The following is a 24,325-nucleotide window of genomic DNA, read 5'->3' on the forward strand; positions in this document are numbered from 1 at the left end:
ACAATGACGGTGTGGAGTGGCCCAGCGCACCTTCTGCCTCCCCCTTTCTCCCAGCAGTGGTTCCCCTGTTACATGATTCAGGTACAATTAGCAAAACCAAGAAATTGAACTTGATACAGTGTCTGTCATTTTTAATCACCTGTGCGAACTGACACACCTACAGCTGCCATCAAGACAAGGAACTGCCCCATGGCCTCGGCTCTTCCCTGTGCAGCCCCGTGTTTGATTTCCCTATGCCTGCTTCTACCGTCTTCCTGCCTCTGCAGGGTTCACTTTGGTATCCCCACCGCTTCGATCACGGTTCCTCTCCTTGCCTTCTCCCCCCCGCTGCGTTCTTATCCCAAGGACAGAGCCAGGCAGGTGCACAGGCCGGGGGAGCTGCGTCAGAGGTGTGTCCAGGCAGACGCAGCGCCCCCCGGTGGTTAGATGCTGAAGGTGCTGGTGGGCTCCGTAGGCCCCTCGGAGTCGAAGGGAATGTCTTCCACCTGTTGCTGCCGCCTTCTCCAGGACCCGTATCTCTTGGCCACTTTCATGAGGTAGTTTTTAAAAGAGGCCCCCATGAAGACGTAGAGGATCGGGTTGAGGCAGCTGTGGAAGAGCGCGAGGCTCTCCGTGACTTGGATGGCCACGTCCATGCGCTTGCTGGCCTCGCAGTCGGTGACCAGGGCGTAGATGATGTCCACGGCCTGGCAGAACTTGACGATGTTGTAAGGCAGCTGCGTGGCGATGAACACCAGGACCACGGCCAGCACCACTTTGAGGGGTCGGGACTTCTTGATGTCCGGCGTCCTGACGAGCGTCCTGGCGGTGATGAAGTAACACACCCCCATGATGAGGAAGGGGATCAGGAACCCAAAGCAGATCTCCAGCAGCCAGATGGAGGCTTTGACTGAGGTTCCCAGGTGGTGGGGGAAGATGGGGACGCAGCGGGCCTGGCTGTTGACCGTGTGGAACAGCAGCTGCGGGATGCTCAGCAAGGTGGCAGCCAGCCACACCCAGAGGCAGATGAGCCAGCTCGGCTTGCCCGTCCTGGACGGGCCAGTGCCTTTGGTGACCGCCAGGTACCGGTCTACGCTGATGCAAGCCAGGAAGTGCATCCCGGAGACGAAGTTGACGGTGTACAAGGCCGAGGTCACCTTGCACATGGCTCTCCCCAGCACCCAGCCGTGGACGGCGTTCACTGCCCAGAATGGCAGGGTGAGCAGCAGGAGTAAATCGGCCACGGCCAGGTTCAAGATGTACACGTCGGTCTTGGTCTTCTGTTTCTTGTAAAAGGCGTAAATGGCCACGACGACAGAGTTGCCCGCGAGTCCGGTGATGAAGGTGATGGTGAAGAAGACGGGCAGGAAAACCTTGGCAAACTGCCTGACCTCTTCCTTGATGCAGATGGCCTCGTACAGGCTGTAGTCAGTGCTGTTGAGCTCGCTGTCCTCGTAGTAGTAATCTGTGGACTGGTTCTGCTCCCACGCCATGGCTCCCGCCTGGGCGGCCGAGAGATGCCGCTCCTCACGATGCCTGAGCGGAAACAGTGGGGTGGGGGAGTGGTCGGATTTTCCCTGGGGGCCACATGAGCCTGCACCTGCCACCCCATGGGAACCCACAGGGGAGCATGCCCCTGTTTGTTCTTAGAGTCCCTGTGCAGGGGCTGGGGGTAGGACCAGGAGAGCCCACTACAGGGGTGTTGGGGAGGTAGAGGCAGTGCCAGGGTCCTAACGATGCTGAAACATCTACAAATGTGAGCATTTAGTCAGACTTCAACTAAAGAGAGCAAAAGCTGCAGCTTTTACTCGAGTACGTGATGCTGAAAGAGGTAGATGGACAGTTAGACCAAAAGCAAAATAATTTCAAACATTTCTCCTTGATGTTCATGTTCCTTATTTATCAATGTAAATAACGTGAGTGCCTAGCATCAGCACCTGCACTGACTGCCCGGCCGGCCTGTGTTACACAGGGTGTAGCCGGTTTCCTTCCCAAGCCCGTTACTGCTTGCTTAGCACATGCAAACTACCCACATGTAAACTACGCCAAACTGTGTCACTGTCTTCCCCAGCACGCTCCTGGCTAGACGCTAGCACTGTCTGACTTTGGTCTTGTCCTCACATCTGAGTTCCAGTCAGACCCTGGGTTCCCACGGCACCTGCCAAGCAGGTCTTGTGAGTCCTTTACCCCATGGGCACCTGCCGCCAACATACTTCTCACCTGGCTGCCCGTTGCACCTTCTGACTGGCTCCCCTCTGCGTTCTTGCCCCCAGCCAGCACTCCGGCATTCCTGCTGCATACATTCCTCTCATGAGCCGGTCTACGCAGTTAACTGATGGGTTTCCTCCCCCGAGAGCCTCTGCTGACCCGATTGCACTGTGCACCTGCAGCGCAGGGAACTGACCCGAAGCCCTGGGAGCACTGTTCCCCAGACAGCCTTGTCCCTCACAGCATGAAACTCCCCAAAGTCAGACCCGTTTGGTTTGCCTTTGTAATTCAGATGATACCAGCTACCAGCGTGCCTGGCACACGCCAGCTGCCCAGGAAATGCTGGTCAGACTCCCCAGTTTTGTCAGCAGGTAAAAGCTGTTACTGCAGAAGCGCGTCTGTTGTCTCAGTATTAGGTTTCTGGATTGCGTTGGCTCCGGCACCCCATAATACTCAAATACACTTGCCAGGATTCACAAGCTTTAAAATGTATATAGTAATGACTTTCTATGTTCTTATTACCACATTGAGCTTTGTTTTGCTTTTTCTCTAGTTTTTTTTTTTTTAATCTTTTGTGTATTTTTATCCTTTGGGGGAAAGTAAAGCTCAAATTTTTATCTTTCAAACATTCTTATAGATAGTAAAAGTATTTTTTTTAAGAATGTGGCCATTTTATGGTACATTTTCAAAATACCATTCTCCTACTTGTTGACTAACCCTTCTTGAGGGAATACAGCAGAATGAAGGGGGTGTCTCAGGAAAAATCCACAGAGGAGCCAGGAGCCCGCCGCTGCACACACCTGTCACGGGGAGCTTTGGAAGGCTGTGATCTGGAAGGCCACATTGGTTTTCACTTTCTTATGCATTCATTACTAACACCCCATGAACTTTATTCTTCCTTTCCCTTCCTGCACGGAGCTCTTGAACCTGATAAGTGATAATATGGCCAATAATATATTAAGGAAGAGTATTGTTAATTGGGAATTAATCACACTAAGAATGCGAATTCAGGGTAGGACTGGAAACTATTTGCAAGTTACACAGGAACAGTTATTCTCCACAAGAACCAAAAATTAGCATTTGCAGAAAAAAAATGATAGGGCAAAGTCTGCTCATCATGAAGTTTTAACGACATGTAACAGGATTTAAAATAAAACTTTCTTCCGACCACACTAAGGTTTTCATTTTAAGCTTAAACTGTAGAGCAGTTTTCAAATAGATATTTTTCTTTTTTTTCTCTCTGATTTTTAAAGAAATTATATTTTTGACAATCTTTACATAGTTAATTAGGGAAAAAAGGTTCAAGGGCTATAGGGAAGCGGTAAGACCACCGTATCCACATTGCTTCCTTCATGTATCTGAGCAAATAGATCTTTTTCTTGGGCATGCAGGCATCTAAGATTTACCGAGGAAATCTCCCTCCCTAGCGGTAACCACGCTCTGTCTGCGGCTTAAATAGATCCCCTGAGGCAGAAGGAGCTAGAAAAGGAAGAACTGACCTGTCCCGGGCCGGAGTGCCGCGACTCTCCGCTTGCGTTTCTCACCCTCCTGTGTCTCACACCCAAGAGGGTTTCCTGCAGTTTAAGCTTGCGGAAATTTGGGGTGTGTGTGTGTGTGTGTGTGTGTGTGTGAGATGAGAAGTTAATCCTGCAAAGGAATCACACCCAAGTTCTTCAGCATGCCAGCAGACGGACTGCAAAGATTTCTAGCTTGATTCCCAAAGCACCCTCCTTTTCATAGTTTCCACTCAGCCCGGGGGAGGAGCGGAGTGCCTGGAGCCCAGCAGTACGGGGCGTGCCCCAAGGAGAGCCTCCCCCACGGAGAGCGCCAATCCAGGAGTGGGAGCTCCCCAGACTGGCATGGGGAACGGCAGTAGCAGGACTGCAGGACTTTTTATACCACTGATGCTTAATATTTACTTCAGCTAGGAGACTCTCCTGCTGGCTTCCCTATTCACTCTGCCTGCGCTCTGCCCCCGCGCCCTCCCCAGGGCCTTCAGTTCCCCTGGCTCCTGGTGCACCGGTGCAGCACAGGCAGGGAGATGACTACAGGCTTGGCTTCAGGGGCCGTTTGCACTGCACTCTACCCCTCATTTGCATGGCAGTTGCCCTATTTATTTTCTCATGCAAAGCCAGTCTGGTATCCTGCACAAGTTATTTCAGACCCCAGGCCATTTTTGGTTTTCCTGCAAGCAATTAGTCTCCCTCGTGGCTAAGGGACAGGAAGGCAACTCAGTAGGGTTTCCTGTGGCTTTATTTTCCCTGTGTTTCTGGGACAGCTGCTGTCTGTATCTGCCACTTTTTTTTTAAAGGACTTACTTGATTGAAAAGCTGAGTGAGAGAGAAGTGATGCTTTCTGCTAGTTGACCCCTCAAAGGCCTGCAGCATTTGGGGATGGACCTGAGGCTGGGAGCCAGGAACTCTGTCCCCCATCTCCCACATGGGGGCTCAGAAATCAGGGTGCTGCTTCTTAAGCGCATTGGCAGGGAGCTGGAGCAGAAGCCGGGCAGCTGAGACTTGAGCCAGCATTCCCAATGGGATGTGGATGTCACAGACCGTGGCTTCACAGGCTACGCTGTGGTTCCCACCTGCCCCAGTCACCTGTGGCAAAGCCAGCTCACCCAGAGGAAAAGGGCCTGGATTGTGCTGCTTCCATCTTCTGTGGGGTGAGAACTCCCACCGTGGCCAACTTCAGCTGGCGGCACAGGGCAGCTGGAGCAGGTGCCGAGAACAGCATCCTGGCACTCAGTGCATCCTGGCGCTCAGTGCATCCTGGCGCTCAGTGCAGGCCTCCACGCAGCTTTTCCCCAGGAGGCGGCTCCCTGTTGGGCTACCTGATCCCTGCACGGGCTGGGCTGGGCGTGGCGGCCACAGGGTCCAATCGCAGATCCTGCACTAGGTGGCTGGCGGCTGACAGGCCCCAGCGGGCTCTGCTGTTGCCTCCCGCTGCTGTGCTGTGGTACCAGGCTCCTTCCGTGCCAGGCATGGCCCTGACTATGCCTTCTGTGCCGGCTCCTCTGTTCACCTGGAATGTGCTTCCTCCTCGTACTTGGCAGGGCTAAAATTCTTCTCCTTCCAAGTCTTGGCTTAATTTCCACTTATTCCAGAAACAATCTCTTACTGCTCAAAATAACCCATGCCCAGCAGTACTGCCCCATGCACCTCACCCATAGCACCTGCTGGGTCCTGTGCAGCCCGTCATGTTTGCAGTCTGCTGTCTGACCCCGTGTTAGAATACAAACACCAGCTTTTGTTGGCTGTGATCAGTGGAATCTCCCAAGTACCAACCAAGAACAGCATTTGGCATATCACAGGTGCTCAAGAAATATTTTGAATTAATGAAGATTCATACTGTCCTTTAAAAAAAAAAAGATTTGAAAGGTAGAGAAGACGAGAGGGAGAGAGAGCTTTCAACTTGTTCGCTCCCGAAGTGGCTGGGACAGCTGGAGCCGAGCTGATCAGGAGCCATGAGCTTCTGGTCTGGCACGTGGGCCAAGAGCCCAATGATTTAGGGCATCCTCTGCCCTTTCCCCAAACAGGGGGCTGGGTCAGAGTGGAGCCCATGTGAGATGCCGGTGACAGGGGAGAGACTTCGCCCGCTTGTCCACTGCACCAGCCCCAACCTCTGTCCTCGACCGCTCCTGTTCACTTGCCTTGGCTGCTACACTGGAGTGACTGCTGTGTCACCTCCATCACGGCCAGTCCCCTCCTCTTTGAGCTGCCTGTAGAATATACAGTGCTGGCGCCGGGCCTTTGCAGGCTTTTCTGTTTTTGTCCAGGATATCCCTCTACTCCATGTTCAAGTCCAAAGTGCTTTTTAAGATTCAGGTTCAGGCCTGATCTTTACATTAGTCAGTCCAGGAAGCCTTTTGTAACCATCCTAGATCAGCTCAGACTTGCCTGCTCTGTTCTATAGAACACCTCACTTACGGTTAGAGCTTTCTGGCATGTTCTGTGTGCCTGGGCTGGCATCGCGGTGCAGCACGTAGGCCATGACTTGCCACCTCTGTCGGAGTGCTGCTTTGAGTCCTGGTTGCTCCGTTTCCAATCCAGCTCATTGCTTATGTGCCTGTGAAAGTAGTGGAAAATGACCCAAGCATTTGGGCCTCGGTCACCCCTGTGGGAGACCTGCATGGAGTTCCAGGTTCCTGGCTTCAGCTTGGACTGTTGTGACAATTTGGGGAGGGAACCAACAAATGGAAGATCTTTTATTTTTTAAAAAAGGATTTATTTATTTATGTGAGGACAGCAGATTTACAGAGAGAAGGAGAGAACAGAAAGATCTTCCATGCTCTGGTTCACTCCCCAAGTGGCCACAACAGCTGAGCTGAGCTGAGGGCAGGAGCCAGGAGACTCTTCTGGGTCTCCCACATGGGTGCAGGCTCCCAAGGCCTTCGGCCGTCCTCCACTGCTTTCCCAGGCCACAAGCAGGGAGCTGGATGGGAAGTGGAGCTGCCGGGATGTGAACCGGTGCCCATAAGGGATGCCGTGTTTGAAGGTGGAGGGTTAGCCAGCTGAGCCATTGCAGCAGATGGAAGCTCTCATTCTCTGTCCCTCTCTCTGTGGCTTTGCCTTTCAACATCTTAAAACAAATTTTTGTTTGTCATGCCTATTGTGTACTCCACTGTTTATCAACACTTAGCTAAGGGAGCAGCTACTAGATGCATCAGTGCCTGAGTAGCTTACCCTGCACAGAAGCTTAGCAGTGGAGTGGAAGTTGGATGGGGAGCTTCATTCCTCCACTAGTCCCGAGCTGCCTCTTGAACAGCTCTGTCTCCATGCTGCCACCTGCTCTGGGGTCTGGCCGGCTGAGTGTGTGTGCCCCACCAAGCACACCCTTGCTTGCGAGTCGGCTCTAATGCTGTCATCTGCACCTCTGTATCTGCATGTCGCTGCGTGCTCCCTGGAGCGCACGCCCCACCCTCGGACATCGAGCTGCCGCCCGTGCATGAATCATGGTGGCACTGGCTCACCGGGGCTGGCCTGCGCCTGGGCTGTCGTCTTCAGGGAGACGTCGGAGCGTGGGCGATACCAGGGGAGATTTGGAAGCTCGAAAGGCAGTCCCGGGGCTTGGAGGGGACGGAGAGGCCTCACTCGCCGCAGGCTGCTTTTGAGCTCAGCAACTTGCTGGGTGCTGTCTTTGCTTTCCACCTCTGTTCTTCTCAAATCCCTAAGAACGCAGCCCTGGGCTCTCCAGTTCACTGCCCACCCTCACTGGTCTCCTGCCCTGATAGAACAGTACTGTCTCCCCTTACACACTCCTCACTGCCCCCTGCTGGAGGGTTGAGAAGCAGTCTACGTATAAACTCCTAAGTGATCCCTGAAAAAGCCATTTGATATTGAGAAATGTTTGAACTTTATCTAGATAGCATTATGATTTTTTAGGGTACATTCACATACTGCATTCTTGCTATACGTAATTTTTAAAAATTTTCATTTTTATTGGAAAGGCAGATATATAGAGAGAAGGAGAGACAGATCTGCTGGCTCACTCCCCAAGCAGCCACAACAGCCAGAGCTGAACCTATCAGGAGCCACGAGTTAGGAGCCAGGAGCCAGGAACTTCTTCCAGATCTCCCACGTGGGTGCAGGGTCCCAAGGCTTTGGGCTGTCCTCTACTGCTGTTTCCCAGGCCACAAGCAGGGAGCTGGATGGGAAGTAGAGCTGCCAGGATTAGAACCGACACCCATATGGGATCCTGGTATGTGCAAGGCAAGGACTTTAGCTACTAGACTACCACATTGGGCCCTATGCATGATTTTTAAAAGTTTACAGCTTTGCATAAGTAAAATGTTCAGGTTATTCCAAGTTCATTAAAAGTGGCATTTTCAGTAGGTAATATTTTATATAGATCATGGTTTGTTATGATATACTTTATCATTTCTTCTGATGGGATGTTTAGATAGCTTCCAGTGTTATTACAAGTGTTCCCAAGATCACCTTTGTGTGTATCTGTGTATATATTACACATGTATAAAGTTTTCCTTTGTAGATATTGTAGGAAACTGAACTTAATCTAACCCCACTGAGGAATGTTAAAAATGTCCCCTTTGGAGGGGGCCTGTGAGGGAAACTGTGGACGCCTACCTGACGGGCTGACTGTGGAGTGCATGTGTTAGAACCGGACTTCCTCAGTGGCTGAGACGGAGCAGTGGACAACATGCCCCGACGCACACAGAGGATATGACAGCCCATTAGGACCTGAATGAATGATCGATTGCATCTTCTGGTTCACTCTGCAAAAGCCCACAACAGCCAGGGCTGAGCCAAGCTGGACTCCTGGGAGCTTCATTTGGGCCTCATTGTGGTCGGTAGACACCAAGTGGTTTGGCCACCATGCACTGCCTTCCCAGGCGCACTGGCAGGAAGCAGGTTGGAAGTAGAGTAGCTGGAATGGAAATGAAGTATCTTGGATCTTGAAGTGGAACTCTGACAGGGACGCAGGCATACATCCGCAGCAGTGGCTTAACCCACTACTTGGTAATCCCTGGGCCAGGGTTGTTGCTGCTACAGTGAAAACCAAATGCAGCTTAAGTATTTCAACTGAAGATTCAGCATTGATAAAAGCAAGACACTGCTTTCTGTTATGTAACCATGTACAGCACTCTTGCTGTTGCACAACGTGTCTGTATCCGCCCATCTTGTTTCTCTACTTGAATTCTTGCTTTTTGCCAGAAATGATCTGGTTTGATAAACATGTGGGGTGTAGGACACTAAAATTAAGTCATCAGCGTGTTTCAGGGAGGCTCTATTTTTGTTCTGACTTAAACTTGGCACTTCAACAGTCTTGAAATATTGCAAACTCTAGATTAAAAATGAAGTTGTTTCTCCATTGAGAAAAACAACTGAACTTGAAGGTGAGATTTGGGATATTCTGTCTATAAAGAGATGTTAAGTGCTTAAAAGGCTCTATCTATGTACGTCCGTTGGCGTAACCACGCGGTTCTGCAGTGATTTATCTGTGCCATCTGCTTTCATTCGTGGCCTCCGAACTCACAGGTGGAAATGGGCTCTGGCGTCTTCACATTTCCTCTGCTGTACTCTTTAGGACATTGGTATCCTGTGAACAAATGCTTTACAAGAGCAAAAGCTCTGGAAAGCAAGAATGTCTCGCTGCTGCACCTGCTCTCCTTGCCGCTGAGAGATGCTGATGTATCTGCGAGGGGGCTTTCCTCATTTGCATGAATCATTAGGTTAAACCTTAACATTTCTTTTTTTTTTCCTCTGCATGTTATGCATTCATCCGCACTTCCCTTACATAAGAATAAGAGAGCCAAGTTGGCTGTTTTATAATTCAAAATCTGAATTGTTCTCCACAGAGTGAGTCAGATAGAATCTAAAAATGATTTTTCTTTGTTTCTGGTGTTTATATAAGAATGCACGCATAACGCTAGGAGAGAAGGAACAAAGTAAGAAGTGATACTTGGAACTATTGCAGGAAAAATACATATAAACTGAAGCTATAAAAATCAAGTTTTGGATCCGAGTTCATGGGGATTATAGAGAAGTCTTTATTTTTGAAGAAACTGGATTGTCTAGTTGTCAGGGACACCTTTAAAAGGCTTGTCCAAAATGTCCTGATTTTAATGGAAGGTTGGGGAGAGAGAGGTAGAGGTGGAACTTCCTGCTGGTTTGCGCTCCGAAGGCTCACACGGGCCACTCTTGGCTGATGCTTAGATACCGGGCAGGTGCTCACATGTCCCGTGTGGCTGCCCGGGACTCGAGGACTGGGGCCGTTACTGCCACCTCCCGAGCTGGGGCCAGTACTCAAGCCCGGGCATGCTGATGTGGGGCACGGGCATTTTAGCCAACGTCTTAACTGAGAGGCCAAACGCCATCTCCCCAAAATGTTCTTAACTGCCAGGATGAGGAGCAGTGCAGCAACTATCTCATGAAAACGAACCCCAAGTCGTATCATGTCCTAAGCTGATTTTCAGAAGTAGCCCATTAAGGGGACAGTGTGCTACATAAGGCAAAGAGTCAGTAGAACTTACTTTGGGAATATATGGATTGGAACTGGAGCAGCTGACACATTAATGTACTTTTCATGAATACAGATGTATACTTATATTCTAATACACAAAACTGTCACAGTGGGTAGACAAGACCCAGTTCAGGGTGGGAGAGCGAAGTTAAGGAGAACTCGAGGGAAATTTTGCTCCTAGCATGGCTGGTCAGTGATTGGGATTGGTCTTAGCTAAATAGTAGCTTCCTGAGTTCTCTGGGGTGACCAAAGGCAAGCTGACTTCAGACTGTCAACATCTGGAAGGTGAGGCAGGCCCAAGGGTTTTCCAAAGGTAGACAGTAGTGTGAGGATGCTGTGTGGGATGGGGAAGCGGGAAGCCCTAGGAAACTCACCTCCCAGTCCCAGAGCTCCAGCAGACGGCTCTGTGAGGAAGGAGTTAATCACCAGGTGTCCCTCAGGCAAGCTCTCTTCCTGGCTATCATCTGCAGCTTTGCTTGCAGTCGGAAGCTAGATTTTCTTTAACAGTGTTGAAAGTCACTTTCCAATTAGAAAGAACAAACGAGAAAATCATTCTGAGCATCCCGCCCCTCCTCCCGCCCCTCCTCCCGCCCCTCCTCCCGCCCCTCCTCCCGTCCCTCCTCCCGTCCCTCCTCCCGTCCCTCCTCCCGCCCCTCCTCCCGCCCCTCCTCCCGTCCCTCCTCCCGTCCCATCCCGTCCCTCCTCCCGCCCCTCCTCCCGCCCCTCCTCCCGTCCCTCCTCCTGTCCCTCCTCCCGCCCCTCCTCCCGCCCCTCCTCCCGCCCCTCCTCCCGCCCCTCCTCCCGTCCCTCCTCCTGTCCCATCCCGTCCCTCCTCCCGCCCCTCCTCCCGCCCCTCCTCCCGTCCCTCCTCCTGTCCCTCCTCCCGTCCCTCCTCCCGTCCCTCCTCCCGTCCCTCCTCCCGTCCCTCCTCCCGTCCCTCCTCCCGCCCCTCCTCCCGCCCCTCCTCCTGTCCCATCCCGTCCCTCCTCCCGCCCCTCCTCCCGCCCCTCCTCCCGTCCCTCCTCCCGTCCCTCCTCCCGTCCCTCCTCCCGTCCCTCCTCCCGCCCCTCCTCCCGTCCCTCCTCCTGTCCCATCCCGTCCCTCCTCCCGCCCCTCCTCCCGTCCCTCCTCCTGTCCCATCCCGTCCCTCCTCCCGCCCCTCCTCCTGTCCCTCCTCCCGTCCCTCCTCCCGTCCCTCCTCCCGCCCCTCCTCCCGTCCCTCCTCCTGTCCCATCCCGTCCCTCCTCCCGCCCCTCCTCCCGCCCCTCCTCCCGTTCCTCCTCCTGTTCCTCCTCCCATCCCATCCTGTCCCTCATCCCGTCCCTCCTCCCGTCCCTCCTCCCGTCCCATCCCGTCCCTCCTCCCGTCCCATCCTGTCCCTCCTCCTGTCCCTCCTCCCGTTCCTCCTCCTGTCCCTCCTCCTGTCCCTCCTCCCGTTCCTCCTCCTGTCCCTCCTCCCATCCTTCCCGTCCCTCCTCCTGTCCCCCCTCCCGTCCCCCCCGTCCCTCCTCCCGTCCCTCATCCCTCCAAACTCCAGAGCAGTTTTTGCTTCTGCATTTCTTTTTAATCTTTTGATTTCCATTACCATGTCAGATGGTATTTTTCTCTCCCATCTTGGCGCAGGGGCCCAAGCACTTGGGACATCCTCTGCTATTTTCCCAAGCTACCAGCTAGGGGCTGGAATGGAAGTGGAGCAGATGGGACGTGAGCCAGTACCCATGTAAAATGCTAATGCCACAGGCGATGGCTTTACCCACTATGCCATAGCGCCAGCCCCAAGGCCAACTAATACTTATGGTCTATCTCACAGCCACAAGACTGTTGACCACAGGATGACTGTTCTGTCCTCGGTCCTCTGTTTTTTTTTTTTTAAAGATTTATTCATTTTATTACAGCCAGATATATACAGAGGAGAGACAGAGAGGAAGATCTTCCGTCCGATGTTTCACTCCCCGAGTGAGGCACAACGGGCCGATGCGCGCCGATCCGAAGCCGGGAACCTGGAACCTCTTCCGGGTCTCCCACGCGGGTGCAGTGTCCCAATGCATTGGGCCGTCCTCAACTGCTTTCCCAGGCCACAGGCAGGGAGCTGGATGGGAAGTGGAGCTGCCGGGATTAGAACCGGCGCCCATATGGGATCCTGGGGCTTTCAAGGCGAGGACTTTAGCCGCTAGACCACGCCGCCGGGCCCAATGTCCTCAGTCCTCTGTTATGGTACTGGGTATCCTCTGCAGGCTCCAGTGGACTGCCACATCCTCCAGGTGCTTCTGGCTATGCTGTCCGCTGCTCTGTCAAAGCCCCTGAGGAGGCCCAGCTCTGACACTTGCACTCCACAGTCAGACCATGGAACCTGCCTCTCCATGGTTGGAGTTGAGTCCAGTGGTTCAGCTGGGGGGATTCCCAAAGAAACCTCATCTGAGGTGATCCCAGACCTGATTTTTTGTGCGTGTATGCCAACACAGGGTCTGGCACACCATCCATCGCCCAAATCAGCCGATGGTAGATGACGATCTAAAACTTAGATCATCTCTGCCAGCCGTGTGGGGAGACCAGGATGGAATTCCAGGCTTCTGCCCACCTAGACAAAAGATCTCTTTTAATAATGCTGCCTTTATATATTTTATATCATTAAATATTAATTGTATATAAATTATGTGATAATTTATATAGAAATGTTTATTGTGCATTGTTTATAAATTTCTAAATATAAATGTAAGAATATGTATATATATATAATCTGAGTTTATATGTAATATATAACATTTCTATGTAATTGAGATTCCTGTGGAGTGTTTAACTGGGTGTGATCCAGTCGTCTGGCCTTGCAAGTGGAACACCAGGACGTTGGCAGCTCTGCCTGGTGAGCAAGGCAGCTGCTTTGAGTTCAACTTGGAGGAATTGGAAACTTTAGGGTAAAATGTCAAACCAGAAACTTTTTCTTTTAATGTATTCTGCTCTCTCTCCCCATGCTGGTCTTAGGAGCTGGGAACCCCAGGTGCAAGATTGCAATTGTTCTGGGAAGAACTAGATCGGCCTCTGGATCCAGGTGATCAAACAGCTCTGATTGCGACAGCCGTGTAGGCATTAAAAGCGATCTTTCCAGCCATTTAATTTGCTTGATAGCCACTGTTTGGTCTCAGAAATTATAAGGCAAAATACAGCATGCAGTGAAATGGCCTGTGTTGTGTTTCTAAATGTTTTGCTGGGGGATACATTCAGGAAATACTTGGGGGCGCTCATGCAGCTGTACACTTCCCACTGTGGCACACTACAGTTAGAAAGTGTCGCTGAGTCGTCACTTCTGACTCTAACAGATGTAAGCGTCTCGGGCACTCTCTGGGGGACTGACCTGAAGAGCTGCTGAGATTCTGGGCAATGGCACCGGAATGCTTTATCCTGCTCACACTGTGGCCTTCGGGGAGCCACACGAATGGCTGGGCTGCTCTCAGCCCACCTCCAACCCTGCCAGGCCCAGTCCCCTGGGTACTTCCTGTGCCAGTTCCCTTGGCTTATGTGATTGTGTGACTGCACAGCCAGCACAGCAGAAAGCCAAGCTTGGGTCTTCCTAACACGTTTGTTTTTGCTCCTAACAGTGGTTTCCTTGTGTCTAGGCACAGGCAACACAGCATGATTCTTGTTCCCATGGACACACCCGGCGTACGAGTCATCAGGCCTCTGGCCATCTTTGGCTACATGGGTAAGGCTCAAGAAACAGGTCCACGTGGCAGCGAGCAGTGGCCTGCTGAGGGGCCTCAGGAGCGCCCAGTGCGGGAGATGCATTCTCAGGCTTCCTGGTGGCCCTGACACCTCTCCTCCTGTCGCTAGCGGGGTTCAGAATGGAGCAGACGAGCAGGGCACCCTTCTACCTGCATCGTGATGTTCGGGGAAAAGAATGAGCAGATTGCATTCTAGGAACAGTGGTGCTCGCTGCCGGCCTTCTCTCTACTGTCCGTGAGAATGGGCTCATGCGAAGGTCCTGATAAAGTAAGCCTGGGAATCCACGACAGAGTTCCTTTTTGGCCTGTGTGTGTCGCCTTCTTTAGTGACCAGAGCTGCTGGTGAGCAGTGCATTGCTAGCTGTTGGAGCGTGAGACTTACCCTTCCCCTGCCCTGGGTGGAATTTCTAAGGAGCCAGGAAACTCTTGTTCTGTATGCCCACACTACTCAGTTCATCACTCAGCGTATATTTGTTGAGCCCTGAGTACTGTCCTAGGTGCCTGGAATATGTGAACATCCTAATTTGAGATCCTTGTCCTCATGGCACGCTCCCCCTGGTGGAAGGAGACAGGCTAGGTCAACTGCATGCGCTAGCCAGAGATGGTACAGAACGGGTGATGGGTTCTGTGTGACTCTGCCCTTCTGTCAATGAATGTGACTGATGGATGCCATAGAGTAGCGGCAGGTAAGACCCCCCCCCCCCCCCCCAGCTTTCTAGAAGCCTCAGCAGTAGTACTTTCTGCAGACTGTAGCTGTAGGGTGTATCCATGAGCCTGGTGCAAATGGGAAACAAGCCCACTGGAGCTTGGGGCTGCTGGGCTGTGGAGCTACAGCCTCCACGATAGCTAACTGGGCTTAGGAGGAAGGTGAGCTGCCAACACCTGCCACTTGAAGAGCCTCCATGTTGAATCTTCATAATGGAAGATTCACCAGCCCCCTCCCCCCATCCCGCAGACAAAGAGCAGAGGGCTCCGTTGTTCACGTCTGCTCCGACAGGAGAGAGCTGTGTTGCTGTGTGAGGTCTTCTGTAGGACTTGCAGAAAGTGTGTCTATGTCCCCAGTCCCGGTGACAGCCATGCTGGAGGCAGAACGGGACAGCGAGCTCTGGCAGGAGTCCAGTTTGGGTGCCACCTCCACACCCCACCTGCACTGCCCCCTGGGGCAAGCAGGAGCCTGGCATCCTCACGCGGCGCTTTCCGCAGAGATCCAAAGGCCGGCTTTGGTCACATTGCTCACTCCTCATCTTGGAATCATTCTCCCCCATTCACCCCCATGCAAGATTTTCTTTGAAATTATTTTTGCTTTTTCTAAGCAAAATTTTCTGTCCCCAAGCTACCTTGCTATGAAATCCCTTACATAAAAATATAAAGAAAGTTATAAAATAATGGTCAAATAGTCTTGGAGCAGGGGAAGCTGTTTTTCCTAGCTACAGTTTCAGGCAATGAGTTGGAAGCCTCAGCATCAGGTGGCTTCTCAGCTTTCTGAAGGGATCTTCGGTTGTGCTGGCGGACTTCTCTCTGGGCACGTTGGTGGCGTTTGGGTCCCTGAAATCTTACTTCCTTTGAGTAATTACACTTTGGCAGGTTGGTTTGGTCAACTCATTTTATTTTCAACATTTTATTTCCTATCTTATAGATAATTTTCACGGAGGACATTTTGAGATCCATTTTAATCAAGTGAGAGTTCCTGCCTCCAATTTAATACTAGGTGAGATCAATTAGGAAAACTCTTTCTTCTATTGTGTATACTGGTGGTTTCCGGTTTAAAATTCAGAAAATGCACGAGTCGGCCTTGACGGAGACACTTCGTGTGTCAAGGAAGTTTTTCCATATTGAGGATTTTTCTTACATGAAACAATAACTGTTGCAGTATTGGGTCTTCTGTACTGCTAGGTACCAGGTGTACACAGTTCCCAGCGAGACACTTCTTCCTGTAATGCGATCTGCAAGCCTCTAACTTGTGTTAAAACACTTCAGTGCTTTCTGAAGTCAAGCCTTACACTTGTGTTGGAGTTGTAACGAAGCCTGAACGACTTAGAATATTGTGTTCCTGGAATGATGCCACCCTTTGGTTGACTGAAATCCAGCCCAACTTAGAGAACACCTCTGGCCCTTTCAGGAATGTCTCTGCAGCCACTCAGGGAACCTGTGCCCCTGCAGCCCTCAGGTTAACCCTCATGTCTCTGCTGTTTCTTCTCTTTTGCCAGTTCTTATTGGAAAGGCAGAGTTACAGAGAGAAAGCTCTTCCATTTGCTGGTTCACTCCCCAGATAGCGGCAAGAGTTGAGCCAATCCGAAGACAGGAGCCAAGAGTCTCTTCTGGGTCTCCTACAGAGGTGCAGGGACCCAAAGCCTTGGGCAACCTTCGCTGCTTTCCCAGGCTACAGGCAGGAAGCTGAATGGGAAGTGGAGCAGCTGGGACATGAACCAGTGCCCATATGGTTACCATGCTTGGAGATGGAAGATTAGCCAGATGAGCCATTGTGCTGGCCCTAGCTTCTGGATTCTAAACTGCAGCGACTGTGTCTTACCCACCTCTGTAACTAGTGCAGATGTTATAAAGTAGCTGATGCACAGAGCCACTTCTACAATCTGAAGGAAGTTTTTTTATGAGGGTCTTAAAAGCCTAATTGAGCTCACATAAACGCACATGAGCCAATACGGCACTGCCCGCCTCTTCCAAGGACGCCGTCTTTATTGAAGGCAATGCATTATTTCCCCAGGATTTGTGCAGATAAAGAAGGGCCTGGACCATGATCCCGTTCTCTCTCTCCCCCAGGTGAAGGCAAGGGATTTGAAATTTCCCAAGGCCGCCTGGGACCCGGGAGAATCCATCACTGTATGAGAACAGTGGGCCTGGCGGAGCGCGCTCTGCAGATCATGTGTCAGCGGGCAGCCCAGAGGGTGGCCTTCAGGAAGAAGCTCTACGAACATGTAAGGATGCTTATTTATTCATATCTGTTGTAGTCCAGTACAACACACTAACTGAGAACAAAAGCATTACTGGGGGGAGCATCTGGCCCAGTTGCCGGTTACCTGGAACATTCTTATTTCCTACAGGCGGGCCTGACCAGGGTCCTGGTGACTCGTCTTCTGGTCCGGCCTCCTGCTGATAGAGGCGGCAGGGCATGGCTCATGCGGTTGGGTCCCTGGCAACCATGTGGGAGACCCAGCTGGCCTCCAGGCTCCTGCCAGCTGGCTGATCCAGCAGGGCTGTTGCAGACAGCAGTGGTAGATCTCTGTGCTTTTTAAATAAAAGGGAAAGTCTTTAATCCAAAATCCCACCAACATCATTTGGGGAGATTGGTTTCCTCATGTGAATATATGATTGCTTTGCATAAAGCCCCTGTTTCAGTGTGGTCGAAGGAGGCCTTTACCTTCCTGGAGTGCTCAGCTCAGAGTATATCCACAGTTCTGACAACTTTCTGGATTGTTCTGTATGAGCTGCAGCCTCAGAGCCCTCTGTGGGTGACTTGTCCTGCCCTTCGGCTCCCTGGAAGTCAGGACAGTTCCACGTAAAATAAAAGAAAAAACTCAAAACTCAGCCAGGCAGGAACACTGTGACGGGTTTGAAGAACGGGGTGGCCTGTTCCGGGAAGAAGTGAGCCTCTGTCAGTGCAGACACAGACCGACATTTGGTGGGACGCGACAGTCCCTGGATGCTCCACCTGGACCCTGCTAGTGCTGAGCTGGTTAACACAGCACAGGCAGCGGGCTCCACGTGAGCAGAGTCCTGTGCTAGAGTGCTGGATTAAGTCGATACCGTTCTGCTTCTGCAGTGGGTGGTGGTCCAGGTCCTGGGCAGAGGGGAGACCCAGGTGGACGCTTGGCTCGGTTCTGGCTGTTGTGGGCATTTCTGGAACAAACCAGCTCATGGAAGTTCTCATTCTCTCTCCCTGTCCCTCTGCCTTCTGAATTAAGAAATTTTTTTTCCCTAAGGCGGCAATACAGATTAAGAGGGAAAAAATTATTTCAGACTTCTTTGCAAAACTTCTAGAGGACTGGGATTTCCCAGTTATCCCCACCATCCCTTCTGATTTCTGAGATAACAAGAAAATTAGCATTTAGTGCTGCTGACACGTTAGTGTAGGTCCAATCTGGTGTCAGAATTGTTTCTGTTGCTAGTCACAAGTGCACGGACACCTTGGAGTGCACCCGTGGCACCATCTTACAAAATGTCGGAGTATGTTTTTATCTTACATTGTCACAGGCTGTGCTTGTGAATCATTCTGTATTCAGGGTTAGGAAAGCAGTGACTGTTGATACCATTATCAGCATGTATGTTTTTGCATGTAATTGCTATACAACAATATTAAGAAAAGATGCATTTATTTTATGACAGTCTATCTGGAACTACTTTGTGGGCCATTCCTTCCACCTCTGCCCAGGACAAGGTGTCAGCTACTGATGGGCACTAAGGGAGCAGGTAAGAGAGACAGAGAAAGCCATTCCATATACTGACTTGCTCCCAGGTGGCTGCAATGTCCAGAGCAGAGCTGATCCAAAGTGGACACTCAGGAGCTGCTCCCACATGGGAGACCGTCTGCTGCCTCGCCGTGCCGCAGACAGACAGCTGGACTGGAAGGGGAGCAGCCAGGGTAGGCATTAGCACCCATATGGGGTGCTGGGGCTGCAGGCTGAGGATTAATCTGTTATGCCACCACACCAGCCCCACCCATTCATTTCTTTTTAAAGACATATTTTTACCTCATTTGAATGAGGGGAGAGAGAGAGAGAGGAGAGGGCGAAAGAGGACAGGAGAGGGTGAGAGAGGAAGAACCTTCTATCTGCTGTTACGGTTCACTCCTCAAATGGCCACAGCAGCTAAGGCTAGGTCCGGCCAGGAGCAGGAACTCCATTCTGGTCTCCCACGTGGGTGGCAAGCCCCAAGTCCTTGAGCCATTACTGCTTCCCCCCAGGATTCCCATGAGCAGGAAGCTGGGCTGGGTACCAAGCTGGAACTGGACTCCAGGCATGACGGCTATGGACGCTGCAAGCAGCTTCCTCTGCTATGCCATAAGCCTGCTCCTCACCCACTTTTTCTAGTTTATTTTGTAATAGAGTCTATAGTACGTATTTATTTGAACCGGGGTGGAGACAGATGGAGGTCTGTCCTCCTCTCAGCAAGCATCACTGGCTCCTGACCAGCAGTAATGGACACGGGAGGAGCTGTAAAGTGCTGCTTTGTGGGGGGTGTCCCACTGCGCCGGAATGTCCTTCTTGCCGCATCACAGAGCAAGCCTCAACTTTCCTCAGTGGAAACTTCTTGCATCTGGCATAGATACAATGGTCTGACAGGAGCAAAAGGAAATGTATGAGCAAGTCGTAACCAACATCTGGGCCAGCGTTGCTGCGTTCCAGTTTGTGAAAGCAACATTCCATTTCCCTGACTATGGAGACTCCTTCCCGCTGCCTTGCTAAGTTATTCCAGGCTCTAAAAGCAAAAACTGTCCATCAAGCTTAGTAAATGACCTTGGTAGCTCTCTGGGCGTACTTCGTCTGACCTATTCTGATGCTTCCCAGCAAGTCCGGGGTGTGTCGAGAGTGACTTCGGGACACTGTGCTTGGCTCTCGAGCTGAGAAGTCAAGGCCTTCAGAGTCTGCTCATGACCTTGCGGTCTCCGCCCTGGCCGCCGTCACGGAGCACACACTGCTGGCCAGGCTTCCTCGGGGCCGTGCTGCTGCACACACAGCCTGCTCGCCACACACCTAACTGTATTTTATTTGAAAGGACCAGGCAGGGACTGCCAGAGATCCACTGGTTCAGTCCTCAGGTGCCCGCCAACAGCTGGAGCTATGCCAGGCAGAAATCAGAACTTAAACTGATCTCCTCTGTGGGTGACGAGGCCCCAGGGGATTTGAGCAGTTTCCTACCGTCTCCTGGGGTTATCTGCCATCTGCTGGGGTACACATGAACAGGAAGATAGAAGCAGAGCTGGGACTTGACCCGGGTGCTCCAAAGTGGGACACGGTGTAAGTGCCTGTTCTACAAATGTAACTTAAAATTTTCTAGTACAGGTGTAATATATTTCAAAAATATTGATCCCTTAAAATTGGGCAGGTAGGGACTGGCACTGGCATTGTGGCTCAGTGAGTTAAGCTGCTGCCTGCAGTGATGCCATTTAAAGGTCTGGCTGCTCCACTTCAAGTCCAACTACTTGCTGTTGTGTCTGGGATACCTGGCTGGAGTGCCAGCCCAACACCAGCCTGGCACCAGCCCAGCTGTTGTGGCCATCTGGGGCAAGAACATGCATGAAAGGTCCGTCAGCCTCTGTGTAACTCCACCTTTGAAATAATCTAGAAAATTAGGCATGCATTTTATATTTATAGTTTATTTCAATTCACATGCAGTATATTGCCTTTTTTCCATTTTATTTAAAAGGCAGACAAAGTAGTCTTCTTGGTTCACTCCCAATACCTGCCATTGCTGGGGCTGGGCCAGGGAGAAGTCAGGAGCCTAAGACTCCATCCAGGCCTCCCACCCGGGGCACAGGAACCCACGTGCTTGAGCCCTGACCTGCCTTCCGGGGTGTGCTAGGGCAGGAGTCAAGGCCGGGCGCTTGGACGTGGGGTGTGCGCACCACTTAACACCGGGCCACACCCCCACCCAGATGGGGGGCATTTCGAATGCTTAGTGGCTAGTATGCTGGACCTCACTGATTCAGGGGACTGTCCTCAAACGCCTGCTATTGAACTGCTCTGTACAAGGCCAAAGTGGCCTTTGAAAGTTATTGCCTGCTGCACTAACTTACCTTAGCAAACAGTATTTGTCATTGTGAACACCAATGTGATGTTTAACACGCGGGAGCCCACAGCTACTTACAAACGCCGGGTGTGTTTAGTATAGCCCAGCCACCAACACGGAAGTCTCCATGTGACTTGCTGGTGGACGTATGGGGAGCTCTGGCTAACATGTCAAGCCCTTGTACTCGTCACCGCCTCTCCCAGCGGCGACAACTGCAAAGCTGAGGGTGGCACCAGAACGGATATGTCACATTCTTAAAGGGAACAACCCACCAGGGGGCTGCTGGAGCCTGCCCGCACTGAAATTGCCCTGGGAATGACCCAGTTGGTCTACTAGCAGTTCCACCTCCACACAACCAAGTTTCAGTGGGAGTTTGTGATGAGCGCTCAGGAGGCCTGAACACCAATACCTTGGCAATGAGGTGGCAGCTCTTTCTGCCATATTGACCTTAAAAACATAGCCCAAATATCTCATTTTTCAAAATAAAATGTTTTCTAACTCTTCTGTACCATTTCACAGGTATGTGGCTGGCCTGGTCTCTATCAAGCACATTAAGTCACCCAGTGGAAAATCGAGCAAGGCTTGGCCTGGCTGCAGTGCCCCCGCTCGAGGCTGAGTGGCGTCCCTGGGGATCAGACAGTGGCTAATCTCCTCTCCCCGTGTTGCTTTCCGCAGGAGGCGGTGGCTCACTGGATTGCCGAAAGCCGCATTGCCATTGAGGAGATCCGCCTGTTGACTCTGAAAGCCGCCCACTGCGTGGACACCGTAGGCAGTGCCAAAGCCAGGAAGGAGGTGAGGCCCCCGACCCCCAAAGGCAGTGCCTTCCCCAGCTTCTAAGCATCAGCTGGGCAGCCTGCCATTGTCTGAACCCTTGGGGTTGGATGGGAAGGTCACACATGTTGGTCACTGGCTAGTTCAGCCTTCGCTGGGCTGCCTTAGGCAGTGATTTTAGACACTTCCCAGCTTTCTGGAGATGCAGCAAGCAGGAATGGGGGGAGTCCTAGGCTCTGACACCTAAGAGGAACTTTACCTACTGTACCTTTTTTTTTGGCAAGCCTCAAGGCAGAGTACCTGGCTGTCCTGCCTGTGGCCTCGGGCTCCCCTGGGGAGTGCAGGTGACATGCACACGAAGCAGCCATACAGACATTCTGCAGACTCATCTCAGCCTACTCATGCCTGATTCTTATGGAATACAGAAACAGTCACTGACATTGCTAGGAAAAAACCAATCCATGCAGCAAAGCCCCCTGGACTCTGTTTTTGTAACTTCTGAAGTAGTGTGAGTGATCTGCTCTTTCTGGAAATAAGTTATAAATAAATGAATATAATGTGACTTTGTGATAGAAGATGCTAGAAACCTTCTGGGAAGAGATGAGTGCGATGCAGCCTGGTGGCCTGTCCTGTCAGCTCCCACCAGCGATCCTGTCTGGGTGGCATGCAGGTGTGGTGCAGGTTCCGTGGCCCTTCACACAGAGGGCAGAGCACACCTGAGCCCAGCACGCTGCATGCCGCCTAACAAAGGTGCCTCCCTTCTGTATCTCGCTGACAGATTGCAATGATCAAAGTGGCCGCTCCGCGGGCTGCCTGCAGAATCGTGGACCAGGCCATCCAGGTGTGCGGAGCTGCAGGCGTCTCCCAGGACTTCCCTCTGGCCAACATGTGAGTGGGACTTCACTGAGGATATCTGCATTTGATAGGCCTGCAGATAAATCCTCCGGGTCCTCGAGCTAACTGGTGAAAAAGCAGCACAAGCTGCTTGCCTGGCGGTGTGAGTGAAGTCACGGAGGCTCTTTAACGCAGCAGGTCAGCACGCAGAAACAGCCGCTGCTGCGTCGGCAGGCATCTCACTGTGCTAACTTCTACAAACAGAATCATTTAAAAAGACAAGACAGGGAGTTGGGGAGAAATCTTTCATCTTCAGGTTCACTGGCCAAATGCTGGAAACGGCCAAGGTGGAGCCAGGCTGGAGCCAGGGTTTGGGAATTTGATTTGGGTTTCCCAGAGCCATCAGCAGGGTGGACATTAGCGGGAAGGCAGAATCAAGAACAGAACCAATGGTCTTGGTTGCAGGCATCCCAAGCAGTGGCTTAGCGTGCTGTGCCACTGCCCACCGCACTGCTAGCACCACGGGGACCCACATGCCTCCCGTGCACCCCAGGCAGCAGCGCACGGCAGTCCTTCCCTAAGACAAGACAGAACATTGTTCCCCAGACTCGCTCACAGTGCCGCCTGCTCTGGCACACTGAGGCTCTTTCCTAGCCCACCAGTGCAGCTCTTTGGGTTCGAACTGTGCTTACCTCCCATGGTTCACCCGTGTCCTTTGCCTTCCCCCTGGCCTGGAATCCTGAGGGGTCCCGTTTCTGTTGGGTTCACTGCCACCGTCTCCGCTCTGGTTGTTTTCAGGTATGCAATAACACGAACTCTGCGCTTGGCGGATGGACCCGATGAAGTCCACCTCTCAGCAATTGCAAAAATGGAGCTGCGTGACCAAGCCAGAGGGTTGGCAGCCAGGATGTAGCGGGAGCAGAGTGGGCCTTCTACACGCCTCGCCAGCTCCGACAGCCGCGCCTTGTATTTCTGCAGCAGGCTGAACTCAGGGTTAGTCACACATTTGTAAAGATTTTAGCAGCAGTGGATTTTATAAATTTCAACAAGGACAAGGGCTTTTAAGAATTTCGTAGCTGTTCATCAGCCTATTCCTCAAGTGGATTAGCATCTATTTTTTCTTAAACAATTTGTAAAGAGATCAAAGCAGAATTGCAGAGCGAAAGCATAGTCAACAGTAGTCTCGCTTTGTGACTCTTAGGAAACTCCAGAGATCATTCATCCTTGCTCTGGAAAAGCCAGCGGCCCCGCCAGTCTTGCAGGGCTTCAGCACTCTGTTCCCCAGTCCCTGTCACAACAAGCTGCTTCCTCATTCATCAGAGATCATTCATGCAGGAGATCTGAATGCAGCTGAGTTCCCCAGAAAACCCCGCTCACCAAGGGGAACCCTGACTCACGCTCATGACACGTGCGGTGCTGATGACAGGGTGGACAGTCTGAGCCAGCTGCAGGCCTGCTCGCAGTGCCAGGCGTGTCCGAGAGCGCCCTGGCCCGAGCTCCTGGGCTTCCAGCTCTGCTCCGTGGAGCGCAGCCGCAGAGCATCTGAAATGTGGCCGCTGCGACTGAAAAATGATTTTACGTTTCAAGAATTTTTAATGCATTTAAATATTTCACAATTAGAAAACCTTTAAATGTGCTTGGAATAACTTCAACAGTAAATTTTATGAAATCTAAATGCAGAGCAAGTATTTTGTATGAAATCTAACCACTAAAAAGCATATTTTATACTAATCTTTACAAAAAAGTGCAAATTAATCAATTTTTTGGTTGTTCGTGATTATCAGCTAAGTGGTATCCTCTATAGCAGGTAATAAAATAAATGATGTAAACATTGTGTATTGTCTCTGTTCTCTTTTTGCCACCTTATCCACATGCCTCCCTTGACCACCACTGTCTCAGCACTGTTTGTCATGCTCTGCCTGCCCCTTCCCGCAGCCCTGGTCATCTGAGGTGTCTCACGGCTACTCACGCCCTGTCTCCCCACAGCACTCAGATCCCTCACTGTCTCCCGGGTACCTGGAGCCAAGCTTGGCACCAGCACACTCAAGGATGTTCAAAGAGCCTGGGTGAGCTTCAGCAGTCAGCGGGCC

The 24,325-nt window shown here is 51.7% G+C and overlaps 2 protein-coding genes across 2 annotated transcripts in view; one reads left to right on the plus strand and one right to left on the minus strand.

Moving 5' to 3' along the window:
• The window catches only part of ACAD11 (acyl-CoA dehydrogenase family member 11), a 61,171-nt gene extending 37,871 nt beyond the window's left edge, over nt 1–23,300 (plus strand). Inside the window, exons 14-20 of the mRNA XM_058657237.1 lie at nt 13,150–13,216; nt 13,782–13,867; nt 15,523–15,594; nt 16,665–16,819; nt 21,306–21,422; nt 22,180–22,289; nt 23,034–23,300. Coding sequence (XP_058513220.1) covers nt 13,150–13,216; nt 13,782–13,867; nt 15,523–15,594; nt 16,665–16,819; nt 21,306–21,422; nt 22,180–22,289; nt 23,034–23,148 — 722 coding nt within the window. The 3' untranslated portion in view covers nt 23,149–23,300. The remainder of the gene's footprint in view (nt 1–13,149; nt 13,217–13,781; nt 13,868–15,522; nt 15,595–16,664; nt 16,820–21,305; nt 21,423–22,179; nt 22,290–23,033) is intronic.
• On the minus strand, nt 345–1,472 carry ACKR4 (atypical chemokine receptor 4). The gene has a single exon (XM_004588318.2). It carries the CDS (start codon nt 1,470–1,472, stop codon nt 423–425), a length of 1,050 nt encoding a protein of 349 aa, XP_004588375.2. The 3' UTR covers nt 345–422.
• Nucleotides 23,301–24,325: the final 1,025 nt, after the last annotated feature.

Source organism: Ochotona princeps, chromosome 30 (genome assembly GCF_030435755.1).
Source record: "Ochotona princeps isolate mOchPri1 chromosome 30, mOchPri1.hap1, whole genome shotgun sequence".
NCBI classification, from domain to species: Eukaryota; Metazoa; Chordata; class Mammalia; order Lagomorpha; family Ochotonidae; genus Ochotona; species Ochotona princeps.